General features: G+C 36.4%; 1 protein-coding gene across 4 annotated transcripts in view; it reads left to right on the top strand.

Annotated features, from left to right (window-relative positions):
• The window catches only part of IFT80 (intraflagellar transport 80), a 96,332-nt gene that overhangs the window by 35,613 nt on the left and 45,568 nt on the right, over positions 1-15,151 (top strand). For all 4 annotated transcript variants that reach the window (XM_079766455.1, XM_079766457.1, XM_079766454.1 and 1 more), the window contains 3 exons: positions 9,231-9,340; positions 12,823-12,912; positions 13,685-13,822. In XM_079766455.1, the coding sequence (XP_079622581.1) occupies positions 9,231-9,340; positions 12,823-12,912; positions 13,685-13,822 (338 nt within the window). The remainder of the gene's footprint in view (positions 1-9,230; positions 9,341-12,822; positions 12,913-13,684; positions 13,823-15,151) is intronic.

Below are 15,151 nucleotides of genomic sequence, written 5' to 3'. Positions count from 1 at the left end.
ATAAAAGAGAAGCATGCAAATTGACTGTACCTCTGCTACACCCACCAGCCATGCACACCAGCCAATCAGGAGTAAATATGCAAATTAACCCAACTAAGATAGAGGCGGCCATGGAGCTGGAGTGAGCAGGAGGCTTGGGTTGCCCCCGGCGATGGAGGAAGCCAAGCTTCCCGCCCGCCCTGGCCTGCCCTGGCATCTGCTCAAGGCTACGAAGTTTCAATTATAGAAGATAAATAAATCCCAGATACCTGCTTCCAGCTGTCCCTGGCCTCTGCTCAAGGAGGAACTGGAAAAGAAAAAAGAAAAGAAAAAAAAGGAAGGGCTGGGAGCCTGGGTCGCTGCGGGGCATGGCCAGCCTGCAAACAGCCATCATCCCCTCACCCAGGCTGGCCAGGCACCCCAGCGGGGACCCCCACCCTGAAGGGGGTGTGGCCAGCCTGAAAACAGCCCTCAGCCCCTCTCACCCAGGCTGGCCATGTCCCCCCAGTGGGGACCCTCACCCCATGGGGGCGTGGTTAGCCTGCAAACCACCACAGGCCCCTCGCCAAGCCTCCCCACGCCCCAAGGGAACCCCCACCCTGATCTGGGACACTATGCAGGGCAAACCACCTGGCCTCCACCCATGCACTAGGCCTCTGTTTATACTAATAAAATGCTAATTAGACTGGGAGACCTTCCGGATGTTCTTCTGGACAAAGCCATGGTGGCAGGGCCGAGGTAGAGGCGGTTAGAAGCCAAGAGGGGAGGGCAGTTGTGGGTGATCAGGCCAGGATGGGACGGCAGTTGTGGGTCATCAGGCTGGTGGGGGGCGGGGCCGTTGGGGGTAAGCAGTCCAGCAGGGGGGCCAGTTGAGGGCGAGCAGGCCGTCAGTGAGGGTCAGTTGGAGGTGATCAGGACAGCAGGGGGGGCAGTTTGGAGTGAGCAGGCCAGCAGGGGGGCAGTTGGGGGCGAGCAAGCCAGAGGGGAGGGGAGGAGGGGGCAAGCAGGCCAGCGGGGGGGGGGGCATTTGGGGGCGAGCAGGCTGGCGGTGGGGGGCAGTTGGGGGCGAGCAGGCCAGCAGGCAGAGTGGTTAGGGGCAATCAGGCAGGCAGGCAGGCAGGTGAGCAGTTAGGAGCCAGCAGTCCTGGATTGTGAGAGGGATGTCCGACTGCCGGTTTAGGCCCGATGTAAACCGGCAGTAGAACATCCTTCGAGGGGTCCAAGATTGGAGAGGGTGCAGGCCGGACTGAGGGACACCCTCCACCCCCCGCACGAATTTCGTGCACCGGGCCACTAGTCAATGATAAGAGAGAAACATTGATTGGCTGCCTGCTGCATGCCCCCTACTGGGGATTGAGCCTGCAACCTGGGGATGTGCCCTTGACTAGAATCGAACCCAGGATCCTTCAGTCTGCAGGCGGAAACTCTATCCACTGAGCCAAACTGGCTAGGGCAGTGGCTGCTCCATTTTTAGTTGGGTTTCAAACTTTCCTTATTTTTCTTACACTCTACTCCACTCATTTACGTTACATGGGAGAAAACATAAATCTGAAGGTATTTGAGTTTGCAACCCCTGCTTTTAATAATAGTGATCATAAAATTTTGATTGTTAGTATGTACCTTGCAGGGAGCACTTAAATATTTTTATTTTTAAGTATTAATTTTAATAGATAGTACATTCACATGCTTCAGAATTTAAAACATATAAGAAGGTATAAAGTTACCTTTTAAATACTATTTCTATTTCTCATATTATCCTTATTTTCCAGTCACCTAGCAAACATTCCAGAAGCAATTGGTGTAACTTTTTCTTATGGAGCAAATGTGTTTTTATTTATTCCTTTTTCCCCTGTCTTATAAGCAAGTGGTTGCACACTGTATCTACTACAATGTGCTCTTTGCTTATTTTTACTTTAATCATGAACTATCTTGGGATAGTTCTACATAGTTCTGTATCAGTAAATACAAATATTCAAGTTTTTCTAGAGCGAATGTACTATTTTATATTTCTGCTAGAAATATATGAAGGTTCCAATTTCTCCACATTCTCAACGCTTGTTATTGGTTGTTTTTTTTTTTTTAATCATAATCATTCTAGTAAGTGTCAAGTAGTATCTCATTGTAGTTTTGATAGGCATATCCCTGATGATATTGAGCACCTTTTTATGTGCAAATTGGCCATTTGTATATCTTTGGAGGAATACCTATTGAAATCTTTTGCACACTTTTTAATTGGGTTGTCTTTTTATTGTTGAGTTGTAAGAGTTATTCATATATTCTAGTTACTAGAGTTATTGGATACATGATTTGCAACTATTTTTAAAAATATATATTTTTATTGATTTCAGAGAGGAAGGGAGAGGGAGATAGAAACATCAATGATGAGAGAATCATTGATCGGCTGCCTCCTGCATGGCCCCTACTGGGGATCGAGCCCGAAACCAAGGTATGTGCCCTGACCAGAATCGAACCCTGACCTCCTGGTTCATATAGGTCGATGCTCAACCACTGAGCCACACTGGCTGAGCTGAAACAATATTTTTATCCATTCCATTGGTTTCCTTTTCACTTCCTTGATATCTTTTAAAACACAGAAGTTTTGATGAAGTTCAATTTATCCATTTTTTTCTTTAATTGCTTCTGCTTTTGGTGTCCTATCTAAGAAACCATTGCCTAATACAAAGTCATGAAGATTTATGCCTATTTTTTCTTCTAAGAGTTTTATAGTTTTAGTACTTGCAATTAGGTCTATGATACATTTTGAGTTAGTGTTAGTAAATGGTGTTTATTTTGGAGAGGGATGAGTGGTTCTTTTTTTCCTTCCTCCCAACTACATGGGTAAATAGGATTCTCTTAAAAGCTTAAATACAGATTATGTCATAATATAGGTAATTTTATGATATATTCATATCACATAATGATACTCTCCATCAACATTTCAAGTAGCTATAATTTTCTTAACATCAAATGCCTGTGAAAAAGCTGATCATTTTTATACTATTTGAATCCTATTTATTCTTTTTAACCTCAAGGTTTATGTTAATTATAAGATTAATGTACAAAATTAAATTAGACAGATTTCCTTATTTTAGTTAACTTACTGGTATTTCAACTGAGTAATCTGAAATCTTTTTCTATATTAAGGATTACAAATTTACTGTAGAACTATGCACCTAATTTTTGAGTTTTTGATCATTGGTGCCACCCACACTTTCCTAATAAGGCACAGGCGTTTCCTGTTTTATCTCTGGGAAAAATTATTAGAGAACTTAAGTTAAAATGACATTAACCTCAAAGGAAAAATTCCTGGTTATTTATAAGGTTTCTTTGATTTATTAGAAACTACAAGTTTTGAGGGTGATTATAAATCTGAACTACTGCAAGCTGGATGCAGAAGGCTAAAGTAAGAAGGTCAAGTTAGGGGAGGGTGGGGGACTCCTGCCTCCTTTGTGGAGAAAAATTGTAAATTTTGGCCCCAAAATGAAATAAAATAAGCCTGAATTATTGTAAAACTTGGAATTCAGTAAACAATGTTGAAAGCATAATTGTGAGTTTTACTACATGTTTATGTTAATTATACTTTTTTCTTGATGAATATCAATTAATTCCTGAATTCATTTCTTGATTATTGGAACCAGATATACAAGTGGAAAAAGTCACAATCATTGCCTTCTCCTCTGATACAAAGATGGATTAATCCCAAATTTTGGGGGGAAAATTTGACTGTACCTTTGAGGTTGTTGGTTTTTATTAGAAAAGAATAGTGTGTAGGCCAGGGATAATTATAATTAAGCCCTATCTTGTGTTATATTATATATTTTGATTATAGGTTAAAATTGAAATAGAGTACTGCAAACCTTTTTCACACTATATTTAAATGGAAGAATGGAATGATAAAACATGGACCATGTCCATAAGGCATTTAGTGAAGGAAGTAAACTGGAACTAGAAATAACTATAATTCAAGGCAGAATGTGCTCTTTGCTATAAGGAGCTCTGGAGGACAAGCAAGGCAGAGATTAAGTCTTGTGGGGGAGAAAGTATCAGAAAAGCTTCCTGGTAAATATTGCAGCATCTTTTTGACTGGGCTTTGAAGGATGAAGAAATGGGCTTGTTGACAATGGATTGTTTCTGCGGAGGAAGTTAGATGATCAGAGGCATAGAGGTGGACCTGTATAAGACATGGAAGTCAGGTGACTGAGAGCATACCCTTTGGGCCAAGGTATAAGCAGTGTGAGGCACTGCCAGAGGGATCAAGCCACTGATGGTCTCAGATGCTAACTGGAGGGGTTTGGAGTTTATTCCATAAGCCTTTTATTCCAAAAACCTTTTAAAAATTGAGCAGGAGAGGAAGAGATGAGGAATCTCTTTTAGGAAAATTACCTTAGTGGTCATATGGAGGATAAATTAGAGGAGATAGAGGTTAAATGGAAGTGGCCAATAGGAGGTTACTGAAATGTTCCATGCTAGTGTGGATTAAGGTTTGAACAAAGACAGTGGTGGTAGTAGTTGAAAAATAAAATAGTTCTCCATGGCTGAGAGGAATGGATATCCTATAAGGTAAAGAATTCAGTGGGGCCCAGCCGGCATGGCTCATTGGTTGGGCATCGACCTGTAAACCAGGAGGTCACGGGTTCAGTTCCAGTCAGGGCACATGCCGGGTTGTGAGCTTGATCCTCAGGAGGCAGCTGATTAATGATTCTCTCTCATCATTAATGTTTCTATCTCTCTTTTCCTTCCTCTCTGAAATCCATAAAAATATGTTTAAAAAAAAAGAATTCAGAGGGAAGAATAATTGAGGGAGTATGTGTGGAGGGATGATAGCTTTGAATATGTAGAGTTTGAAGTTCTGACATGTCTTTGGGGCAAGTGGGAATATTGTTAGAGCTCAGAGGTAAAGGCTGACATATTAATGTGAGAGTCAGTCACTGAAAGGTGAAAGGTGAAGGTACCGGGCAAGTTGAGCTCCTCAAGGGAGAGGTTGAAACTAAAGAAACAAATGCCTTCATTTATACTTTTTCTTTGTACTGACCCAGTAACATACATAACCCAGAAGTTCATTTTTTAATGTAATAAATTGCACTTGATTACCTATTGTTAGTACATGTCTCTACAAATAAAATGAAGGGAAATAATTATTGGTTTTTGAATTTTTAATGATGTTGTAACAAAAAAGTTCAGTATCTACTACCATGAGCAACACAATAAACAAGTGGTTGCTTATTGCTTTAGAAAGTAATTTTTGGTAGTAGTCACTAACAGTGCCTATATAGTACCAGACTCTGTTCTGTGCACTTTCCTGATATTCATTCAATAATATATCTATATTGCATTCAAGGCAAAAATAGCTAATGCTTTATTATAATAGTGAAGCGTTTGTTTCAAAAGCATTCTTAAAAACATTCAAAAACAACACTTTTAGGGGATACCTCTTAGTATGAATGTGAAAAACATGGTATATTTGACCATGTACTTCCTTAAAACAATTGAAATACATTTTTGTCTCCTCTTCTGTGGTTTAAAATGCCTTCAACAGGTTGAAAGAATTTAGATAATTTGTTTTACAGAGAGATAAGGGTCTGACATTTAACACAACCCCAGGTGCATGTGGTTTCTTAAAAAATGTCAAAAAGGTCACATGATCTTATTGTACAAAGTCAGAAAAACAAGATCTTTTTGAGTGTCCTAACTGAAATAGAACATAAATAAAAATTCCCAATATAAAAAGCAATAAATTACTTATAAAACTATTTTTACTTTTTTTCTCTATTTTTTGTTAATGATAAAATCAAAAACATCTTCTTACATAATTTGCTAAACTTTTGTTTTAAAGTTATTCATTTTGAAAGGCTAAATTTGTTATTTTCATACTAACTTTGCAAAGTGAAGTGAAGCACTAGGAATAAGTATGTTTTTTTAATAAGTTTTTTTTTAAAGTACTTGAAATATTATAGGTTTTTAAATGCTAATGGGATGGATTTTATCATACTAGAAATCATTATTTTCTTTCTGAAGGTAATTCATCCACTTTCAATAATGATCTTTATTAGAACGCCCCTAATTTAGGAAGTTGTACAGCGATGTGTAGTACATCTCTTTTTGGAAAAAAAACATTCATATATATATATATATTAGTTTCACACTTAATATTTTATTATAAATATAAAGGGTGGATATACTAAAGAATTCTCTTAGTTCTTGATGTTTTATCCATTTTGAATATTGTTGGTTAGGAAGATTGAACTAGTGAGATGTAGCTATTGATTTTATTTAAAGTTCTTTAGCCCAAATAGCTCCCTCTTTATCTTTTGATTGAAGAAATGTGGTTAAAAATCACATATGATAACAAAGGAATTACTTAACTTCTCCCCAGAAGCTTATTTTATTTTAAACCATAGTTATTATACCTGTTTCTTTAAAATTATTATTGCTTAACATATTGTTTTATAAACAGGAAATGAATAATCTTCATGTCCCAAAAGGGAAAATAAGTATTCTAAAGATCTATAAGATTTATAAACAAGGAAATGGTGACACAGCTGACTTAATGGGGCCACAAATTCAATGTTAAAGAGGATATAAGCGTCCCTAGCTCCTCATCCTATACCCCAACCGTGCCTTTTACCACAACTAAAGAACTAGAGTCACATCCTGTATAACTCAATGGGAGTTGTATTTACTGAATTATTTCCTTGGGGGTAGATGTTTGTCATTGTTTAGTGTTCACCCCAGGAAAGTGTAATTTTACTGAGTGTATTCATGAAGATTTGATAATCTAGAATTAAAATATATAAATTTATTTTTAGCACAATAACTACAACTATACTAATGGAAATAGAGAAGGCACCTATAATTCCATTAACTTATCAAATACGCTTTCCTCCTCTGTTCCCTTCCAGTCCTCACCTAAGAACCACATTTGAGATATGTGAAATTTTTGTTTATATTTCTTGGGGGGTTTATTGGAGTTGAACTCTGTTCATCTGGAGATTTACTTTTGAAGTCCAGGTCAGCTCCTAGCTACTCCCAGAGAATATTCCAAGAAAATGTACTTACCAAGTGTAGAAAAAGGAGGGGGTGTCTCCTGAGATTGCCATCTCATTGGCCATCTATCTCTAGGTTCCTCTGATAACAGAACAATCCTACATGTCATTGACTGAACAGGATATTTAGACCCGATATAATGTCTAACCCGAACTGTGGAAGGCATGCTTCCGGATTTTTTTGGACTAGAGTAGACTTCCTAAGTCTTGTATACCACTGAGACTTGTTCACAGTTGTGTTCTCGTTGGGAAGAAAGTGGCACAAAAAAAGTAGGGTGCCACTTGAACACAAGCTTTTATCTTCCTGAAATTTTACTCCCTGTTGATTACTGGTTACTTCCTGTTGATTAGCATCAGTTGGGTTACAATTTAAATAAATAATTAAATCATATTGGTTGACCATAAAACATCAGATTCACATTTCATTTTTAATGAAAATGTAAAGTCTTGAAAGATTTATTCATTGATTCTCAGAAAGTCAGTTGCTACAATAGTCTGACATAGGTGTCCTAGACAACTTTTAAAAGCTTGATTATATAGTTCATAGATTAATTTTATCACCTGATTCACTTTCCTAATTAATAGATAACTTGGTCAGAGAGTGGAGTATAGATATTTAATGTTTTCAATAGATATGATACTTACTTAAAAATAAACAAAACAAAAAACAGGTTCACATAAAGTACAGCCTTCCAGAAGATAATCTAGAACATAATTGGGTTAGAATATACCAACCCTAAATTCTATTCTAGGATATTGAAAGCAGTATGAAATTTAGTGTAGTTTATAATATTGTTATCAGTAGAAGTGGAGTTCTTAGGGTGCCGCAGGAAAAGAATTTCCTGAGACCCCCACGGGAGGATGGGATTTTGTGGAAAGCTTTATTGGTGATGTAAAATTAAAGGGGTTTCCCCCGGAGACCCCATCTCCGTTCATCCTGCCTAGAAAAAGTCCAGTCTTTTCTTCAGCAGGGCCAGGATTAAGGCCACTGCCCGGAGTTTCTGTTCCATATTAAAGCATAGTCCTGTCCATATAGTCTGGCTGGCTTAGCTGGTGTTCCCGGTTCAGTTCATTGTGTGTGGGGTCCTCATGGCCATAGGCCATGCAGCTGCTATGGCACATGGCTATGGAGAGAGAACAGGTGAATGCATGGGTGAGTGCAGGTCATGGAACAAGAGAGCAAGAGGAAACAAGGAGAGGGAATTCTTTGTCTGGGGATTTTAACCTTCTAAGATTTCGAGACCTTACAGTGGTTCGCTCCACCTTCCTAGCCAATGACCTTTTTCCCAGACAAGTACCTTCCCTAAATCACCCTGACTTCGCTGGGCATGTGCCCATCTTCCCCTTTGTTCAATCTTTCCCCCAGTGATCTGCAGGGAATGGACCATTGGTTTTCCTGAGAGTGTGAAGCTGTAGCTTCCTGGTGAAGCTGCCCAGATGACCATGCTTATAATGCCTGGCCTCCCCTTTTCTCTCTTCCTTTATTAATAGTAATAAACGACTTAATTATGACCATAACAGTATAATAGGTAACTCAAACTTGTATCTTTCCTCTGGAAGTGGCGTCAGCTTAGTTCTGGTTATAGGATATTTGAGTCCTTGCTTAGCCTAGCTTTCAGGCTAAAGCCACACTTAATTGATAGTAAGACTTTCCCTAATCAGATATTTAATTTGCCATTTGTGAATTCATAGATGGAAGAGCTAGGTCATTTTGGAGTTGGGTGATTTCTATTCATTAGACTACTTCATAAGCAGCAGATGAGGGGAAGTTCTGTTGCCTGTAGCAGCATCAAAAATGGGAATTTTCTATAAGGTGAGTATACCATGTATATTTTTGTGTGGGAAGTTTATGCATTAAGCTAGTTTAAACTGATGGTTATTGCTGAAGGGAAATGATACCTCTTTATACACCTCTTTATATCTTAACGTATGTAGTGTATTTATTTTATGTATTTCAATAGCACAATATCTTGAATTCCTAAAAGCTTCATCTTTTTCCAGCAAGATCAAAAGTAGTTCAAAATATAGTTTGTTAGTTGTCAAAGTAGATTTTAAATGGTCAATATTAACCCAGTCCAGTTTGAAAGGGCTTTTGAATTAGGAGGAAATGAAATGACACCCCAGATTACTTTTTTGATCCTCTTAACAATCTCCCTCTTTATAAGGCATGATAATAAAAGTTTATCAGGTGTGTTTTTCTTTTTACAGGAACACCAGTGTATTCAGTAGCATGGGACCCTGATTCAGAAAAGGTTCTTTACACAGCAGGCAAGCAGCTGATCATTAAACCTCTTCAACCAAATGCTAAAGTTTTACAGGTACTTCTCAGGCATTTGTAAGTTGTTATCAGGATTTGCCAGATTGCTAAGTGAGAGGTCATTTTCTTAGGGGAGTCCCTTTCTTCTGGGTGGTCTTTTTACAGTCTGAGGCTTTTGAGTGTGTAGTTTTATCAGCCTTTATTATAGAACAGGGAATATCTGGTTATGTTTCCAACAAGGTTCACTTCCTTCTTATTCCAACTCACATCATACCAGTAAATCACAAATATGGTTTGCGTTACTAAATTGTCACATGATTTGGCATGATTGTTATCTTTGACTTTAGCAGAGTCAGCCTCAAATGTATAGATTTGAGACAAAACAGAACGAAATCATAAAACTTTAAAAGCTTGTTTAGACTGTGTTTTTTATCATCATTACTATCATTTTCCTCATCTATTCTATACACTTGAGGGTTCTCTAAGACTCTAGCATTCTTTTAGTATTTTTGGAATGGAGGGGGAATCAATGTAGAACAATTTAGAACAAATCAGGTGTGTATAATTTTACCCATTATGTAGAAGCAAAACAATGGTGGCAGTTAAAACAGGTCAGCATAGGACAAATTAATGGAAAACTTTGAGCCTATGTCTAGAATTTTGGTGTTTGATTCCAGTGTTAAAAGGAAGAATCATTTTCTTCACATGTTGGAAATGACGATTTAATGTGGTGAACAAGAATATAGGTTTTGGAGTTAGTCACCTGGATTCAGGTGCAAGTTATAAAATATCTTTGAGCCTCAGCTCTCTTATTAGTTGTGATACTCATACCTACTTGATAGGATTATTGAGAATTAAATGAGTTAAGTTACAAAGTGCATGGGACAGTACATACAATAAGCATATTGAGTACATGCAATAAGCATTCAGCATAGAGGAGTTGTTATTGATTATTATGCATTATTAAGTTATTTCTACACTTTAGTCAGTCCCTAATAAATTAGAGCTAAAGAGATCAGAAAAAAAATGTAGAATGACTAGGTCGGGTTAAGGGATTTGATGCTGGAGTTTGATTTGTTACAGCAGGTATAAAGGTGTTTTAAGAAGCGTCAGATTTAACAGTTGAGTAGATACAGATTTGGGGGAGTAAGGAGATAGAAATGACTTTGAGGTTTTAGATTAGTAACTTGTATATAGATTGTGCTACATATATCATATGGTCAGCATGCATTTACATTTTTACTGCATGCAGAACAGTCTGCTAAGAACTATGGGACAAAGAAGAAATAGAAGATACAAGTGCTTGCTCTTAGGCAACTAAGGAAAAGAATTTGGGCAAAAGGAAGAAGCTGGAAAATAAGAGTACTAGTTCTGACTGCCTTTAGTCAAAGTTCTTCCCTACCACTTACACTCAAAAAAGCTGCTATGAAATTACATAGCAAAAACAGGCAAGATGAACCTTTTAGTTTATAATTATGTGACTTGTTTAGGTACCTGTAATTAGGCTTATTTGAATGAAACTCAGGAAGATGCTTATGTCACCATTGATAAATTATAATTTAGTGGTTTGGTAGAACCTTTGAACCTGGAGGTAGTGAGAGAAGGAGAAGTATCCAGTGCCAAAGTTCAGCTAGAGGAGAGGAAGAGTTAAAGTATGATTAGTAACTTAGTGCAAATTTTCTATTCCTTATGGAAAACTAAGGTTGCAGCAATTCTCCTTGGGCATAAATATAGACTCAAATTTGGATTGCCCATAAAAAAGAATGCTTAATTAATTGGTGCTTGTAGAATACAGTTCAAAAGTAAATATTTCATTTCCCATGAAATGGGCTCTATGGACTCTTCTAGAGACCCAAATCTGGTTTTATAGTGAGGAGACATTTTTTATTTATTCAGTGAGTGAAAATGTAGTGCATACCTACTAAGTACCAGACACTATGCTATCTGTGAGATATTCAAAGTGAAATAACATTTTCTGGCATCAAGGAGCTTGTTCAAAAGAATTTCAAGAAGTGACTAACATTGAGAAATGAGTGAAAATGTGCATTATATATAATAGTAAATATATGCAATCTATAAATTGATATACTAAGACATAGTACAGTTGATCCTTTAACAACACAGCAGTTAGGGGCACCGACCTTCACACTGTTGAAAATTCAACTATAACTTTTGATGCCCCAAGCTTAACTGCTGATAGCCTGCTGTTGATCAGAAGCCTTACCAATAACCTAAACAATTAACACATATTTTATGTTATATGTATTATATATTCTATTCTTACAATAAAATAAGCTAGAAGAAATGTTTAAGAAAAATCATAGGAAGCGAAAATACAATTACAGTATTTATTGAAAAAAATCTGCATATAAGTGGACCCATGTAGTTCAAACTCTTGGGTAAACTGAATAAGGGAACTTTAAATCATATTTTGTTCCTAAGTTTTAAATATACAAAATTTTTGTAGGTTTAAGATGAAACTCAATGATCTATCTAGCTATATATATATCTGTGCCCAGATATTTTATTTTTGTCCTTGCAGTTTATTTTATGACATTGGGTTAATTTGGCAGTAAATTGTGAGAATTATTGCTTTTTAACATATATTATAAAAACATTTGTTTTTGAGAGTGTATATTTTTACATATCTTGGATAAAACAAGCTATGAATTATTCTTATTTGACACTAATTCAATATTTTATTCCGTATACTTAAAAAAAATAGATTTGGAAGGATCTATAGAGAGAGCCCTTTAATTGGTCACTCTAGTTATATTATTCTGCTTAAATATGGTAAAAGAGAGCTTTTAATTACATGTGTGTTAATAGCTAAATGGGCACATGAATTACTAGTATATTTAAGGACAAGAAGACATCCATGCTTACTTTCTGGATTGCCAATTTCTGGGTCACTTATATATCCATATATATGTACAGAACATATAAATATCTGTGGAATATATCCTTTTGTTATATAGTAAATGCAGCAGGAGATTTTCCAAGTTGTTCAGTGACTATGCCAGTGACATGAAGGTAAAGAGAATGAAGCTTAGGAGAACATGCAGAGGGAATGAAGAGAGTACTAAAGAAGGTGTTCAGGTAGTAGAAGTTTTTAAAAAAAAGAAAAGAATTAGTTAACAAGAATGAAGGCAGTATCAGTAATGGGGTCAGCTGTACAGAGGAGAGCAAGATTTGGATTTAACTTAAGTTTTGGAGTGCATGACATTCATTCCAGTGTTATCACATAAATGTCAAGCTTGGAATAGTTGGACAGCGAGTGGTTTTTCCATCTGAAGTTCATGCAACTGAGGAAATTTATAAGGATGTAAACTATATAGTGGATGTCATAGTGCTAGGTGCTTTCATTAGTGTAAATTAGAAATGAAATAGGCAAATTAGGTTATGCATAGTGGCTATGAAAGGAAGATGGGAATATCCAGGGAGAGGACAAGAGAATCATTAGAAAGAGGCAAAATGTCTTTTCCTATTAAAAAAACTTTTCAGTGCTCTTGAAGTTGTAATTAATACCTTTTTTTTTCTCAGTGGAAAGCTCATGATGGCATTATTTTAAAAGTAGATTGGAACTCAGTCAATGATTTAATTTTATCTGCTGGTGAAGACTGTAAATATAAGGTATGTATGTTTGAACTTATCACCTGGTTGAAAGAATCAAATTTAGTTGAAGTGTATTCAGCATCTATGGATATTCTTTTAGTACTTTACTTTAGCCATGTCATTTAACTCTAGTAATTTAACATATTGTTAATTATTATTTTAAGTGGTATTTTAAAGTGCTGACTTTCTCATTGGCCTTCCTTCCCACAACTCCCTAACTTCTCTGGGCTCATTGACCTATAGAATTTGACTTAATAAGTAGCAACATAAATACAACTTCTAGTTTTAGTGACTCAATTGAAATCAACTCAATTTAAGTTTTTAAAAATCAAGCTTATTGGTTTATTAAATATTTATTAGCTTTAGACAAAAATAATTTGGGGGGAAGAATAAGATTTAATGTAACTATAGTAACAGGAAATTCAATTGAAATAAATGCTTTGATAGAAAGTTGATAAACACTCATTGAACAAAGAATATAAGCAAAAAAAATGCATCATCTCAAAACTTCATTATTTAAAAGGACTTAAACTGGGTAGGTTGTTTTTTGATTAATGGGTAGCTTCTGAAAATTGTGACAATGTTATCATAATATGTATTTTTGAGATACTTAGGTTTCAAGGAATACAGCTTCTCCACCCCCCTTGTGTGATAGTAAAAACATTTAATTGTTAATATTGTAAAGTGATTATTTCTAAATCTTTACTTGATATCTCACTGTAGGATAAACTTGTTTGTAATAATGTGGTGGTGACTGTTATAAAAGATTTTTAAAATTTTGCTTTTGTAGGTATGGGATAGTTATGGCCGCCTTCTGTACAATTCACAGCCCCATGAGCATCCTATTACCTCAGTTGCCTGGGCTCCAGATGGAGAATTATTTGCTGTTGGATCGTTTCATACTTTACGTTTGTGTGATAAAACTGGGGTAAGTTACAGTGGTGAGCAATCACAGATGTGCTGTCATAAATGTGGTAATGCACAGCACACCTGGTTCTCAATATTTAAAAAACATTTTCAATGCTTGCATTTGATTGAATCTTTCTGCTTTGTCTTCTTAATATACTGGTTCAATCAATTCCAGATTTATGAGACCAAACTCTAAGTTTGAAGAATAGGTATGTTCTCTACTATTTGTGTTTCTGGTAATACTTATTTTAAGCATGATTGTAAAAGATGGTAAAGTAGTTAAAGTATTAATATTTATGCTCAATCAATATGGAGAGTTCGGCTTTAAACTTTTTAAAAATTGTCAAATATGTTTCGTACCAAAATTTTGATTGCATATTTTTGTTAAGAAATTGATAGTAAATTTTAAAAATGGTCATTTTAAAACCAAAGAACTTTGGTTTTTTTGTCAAGAATTCCATGTTTGAATATGTGTGAGGTTTTTTCCTCACGAGAGACTATGCCGGCCATCACACCAGTTTTGTTTAGAACTTAAACAAAAAGCCAAGCTCCAAAGCATTTCCTGATTGTACTTGAAGACTAAGTTGCTCCAGAAGCAGCAGCATGATCTGAGTGGGACTGTTCCATACTATTTCCAATTATGAGGAAATCACTTAATTGTTCTGTGGCTTATTTCCCTCAGTTGCAAAATAAGACTGTTAATAAAGTCCTCTGCCTGGGGTTACAAGTTCTCCTAAACCTGGTGCCATAAAATCCAGTTAGTCTTCCCTCCCACAACTCCCTAACTTCCATCTGTGCTCAAATCAGGTCCAACACTGACTCATGAATCTTCTCTGCTCTCACTGATGCTCTCAGTCTTCTTTCATGGAATGGGCATGCTCTCACCTTTGTCTTATTTTTAGGGAGTTCTACACATTTTTCAAGGCCCATCTCATGTTTGACTTCCTTTCATAGTACCTTCCATAGATTATCTAAAGTTTATCTATCTTTCTAAGTTCCTCTCACGTAGGTCTCTTTTGTCTTAATTATAAATCAGGATAATAGAGTACTTTTCATCTGATTTTTTTATCAATGATTCTGAGTCTATAGAATATGTACTCTCATTTTCACAATGTATTACGCTCTAACATTATCCATTTTAGTTTTGACTCCCCTCAAGTTTCTGCCTGCTTTTTTTAAAAAAAAGTCAACTTTATTGCGATGCATTTATCCATTTAAGGTGTACAGTTTACTGTTTTTTTTTAGTATATTCATAAGATTGTGTACTATTTTAGAACATTTTCTTCCCCTCTAAAAGGAATCACACATTCATTGTCAATCCCTATTTCTCCCTACATCACCCTATTTC

Source organism: Cnephaeus nilssonii, assembly GCF_951640355.1.
Source record: "Cnephaeus nilssonii genome assembly, chromosome: 3".
NCBI lineage: Eukaryota > Metazoa > Chordata > Mammalia > Chiroptera > Vespertilionidae > Cnephaeus > Cnephaeus nilssonii.
Note: the sequence above shows the minus strand (reverse complement) of the source record. Positions and strands in the feature narration are given on the sequence as shown.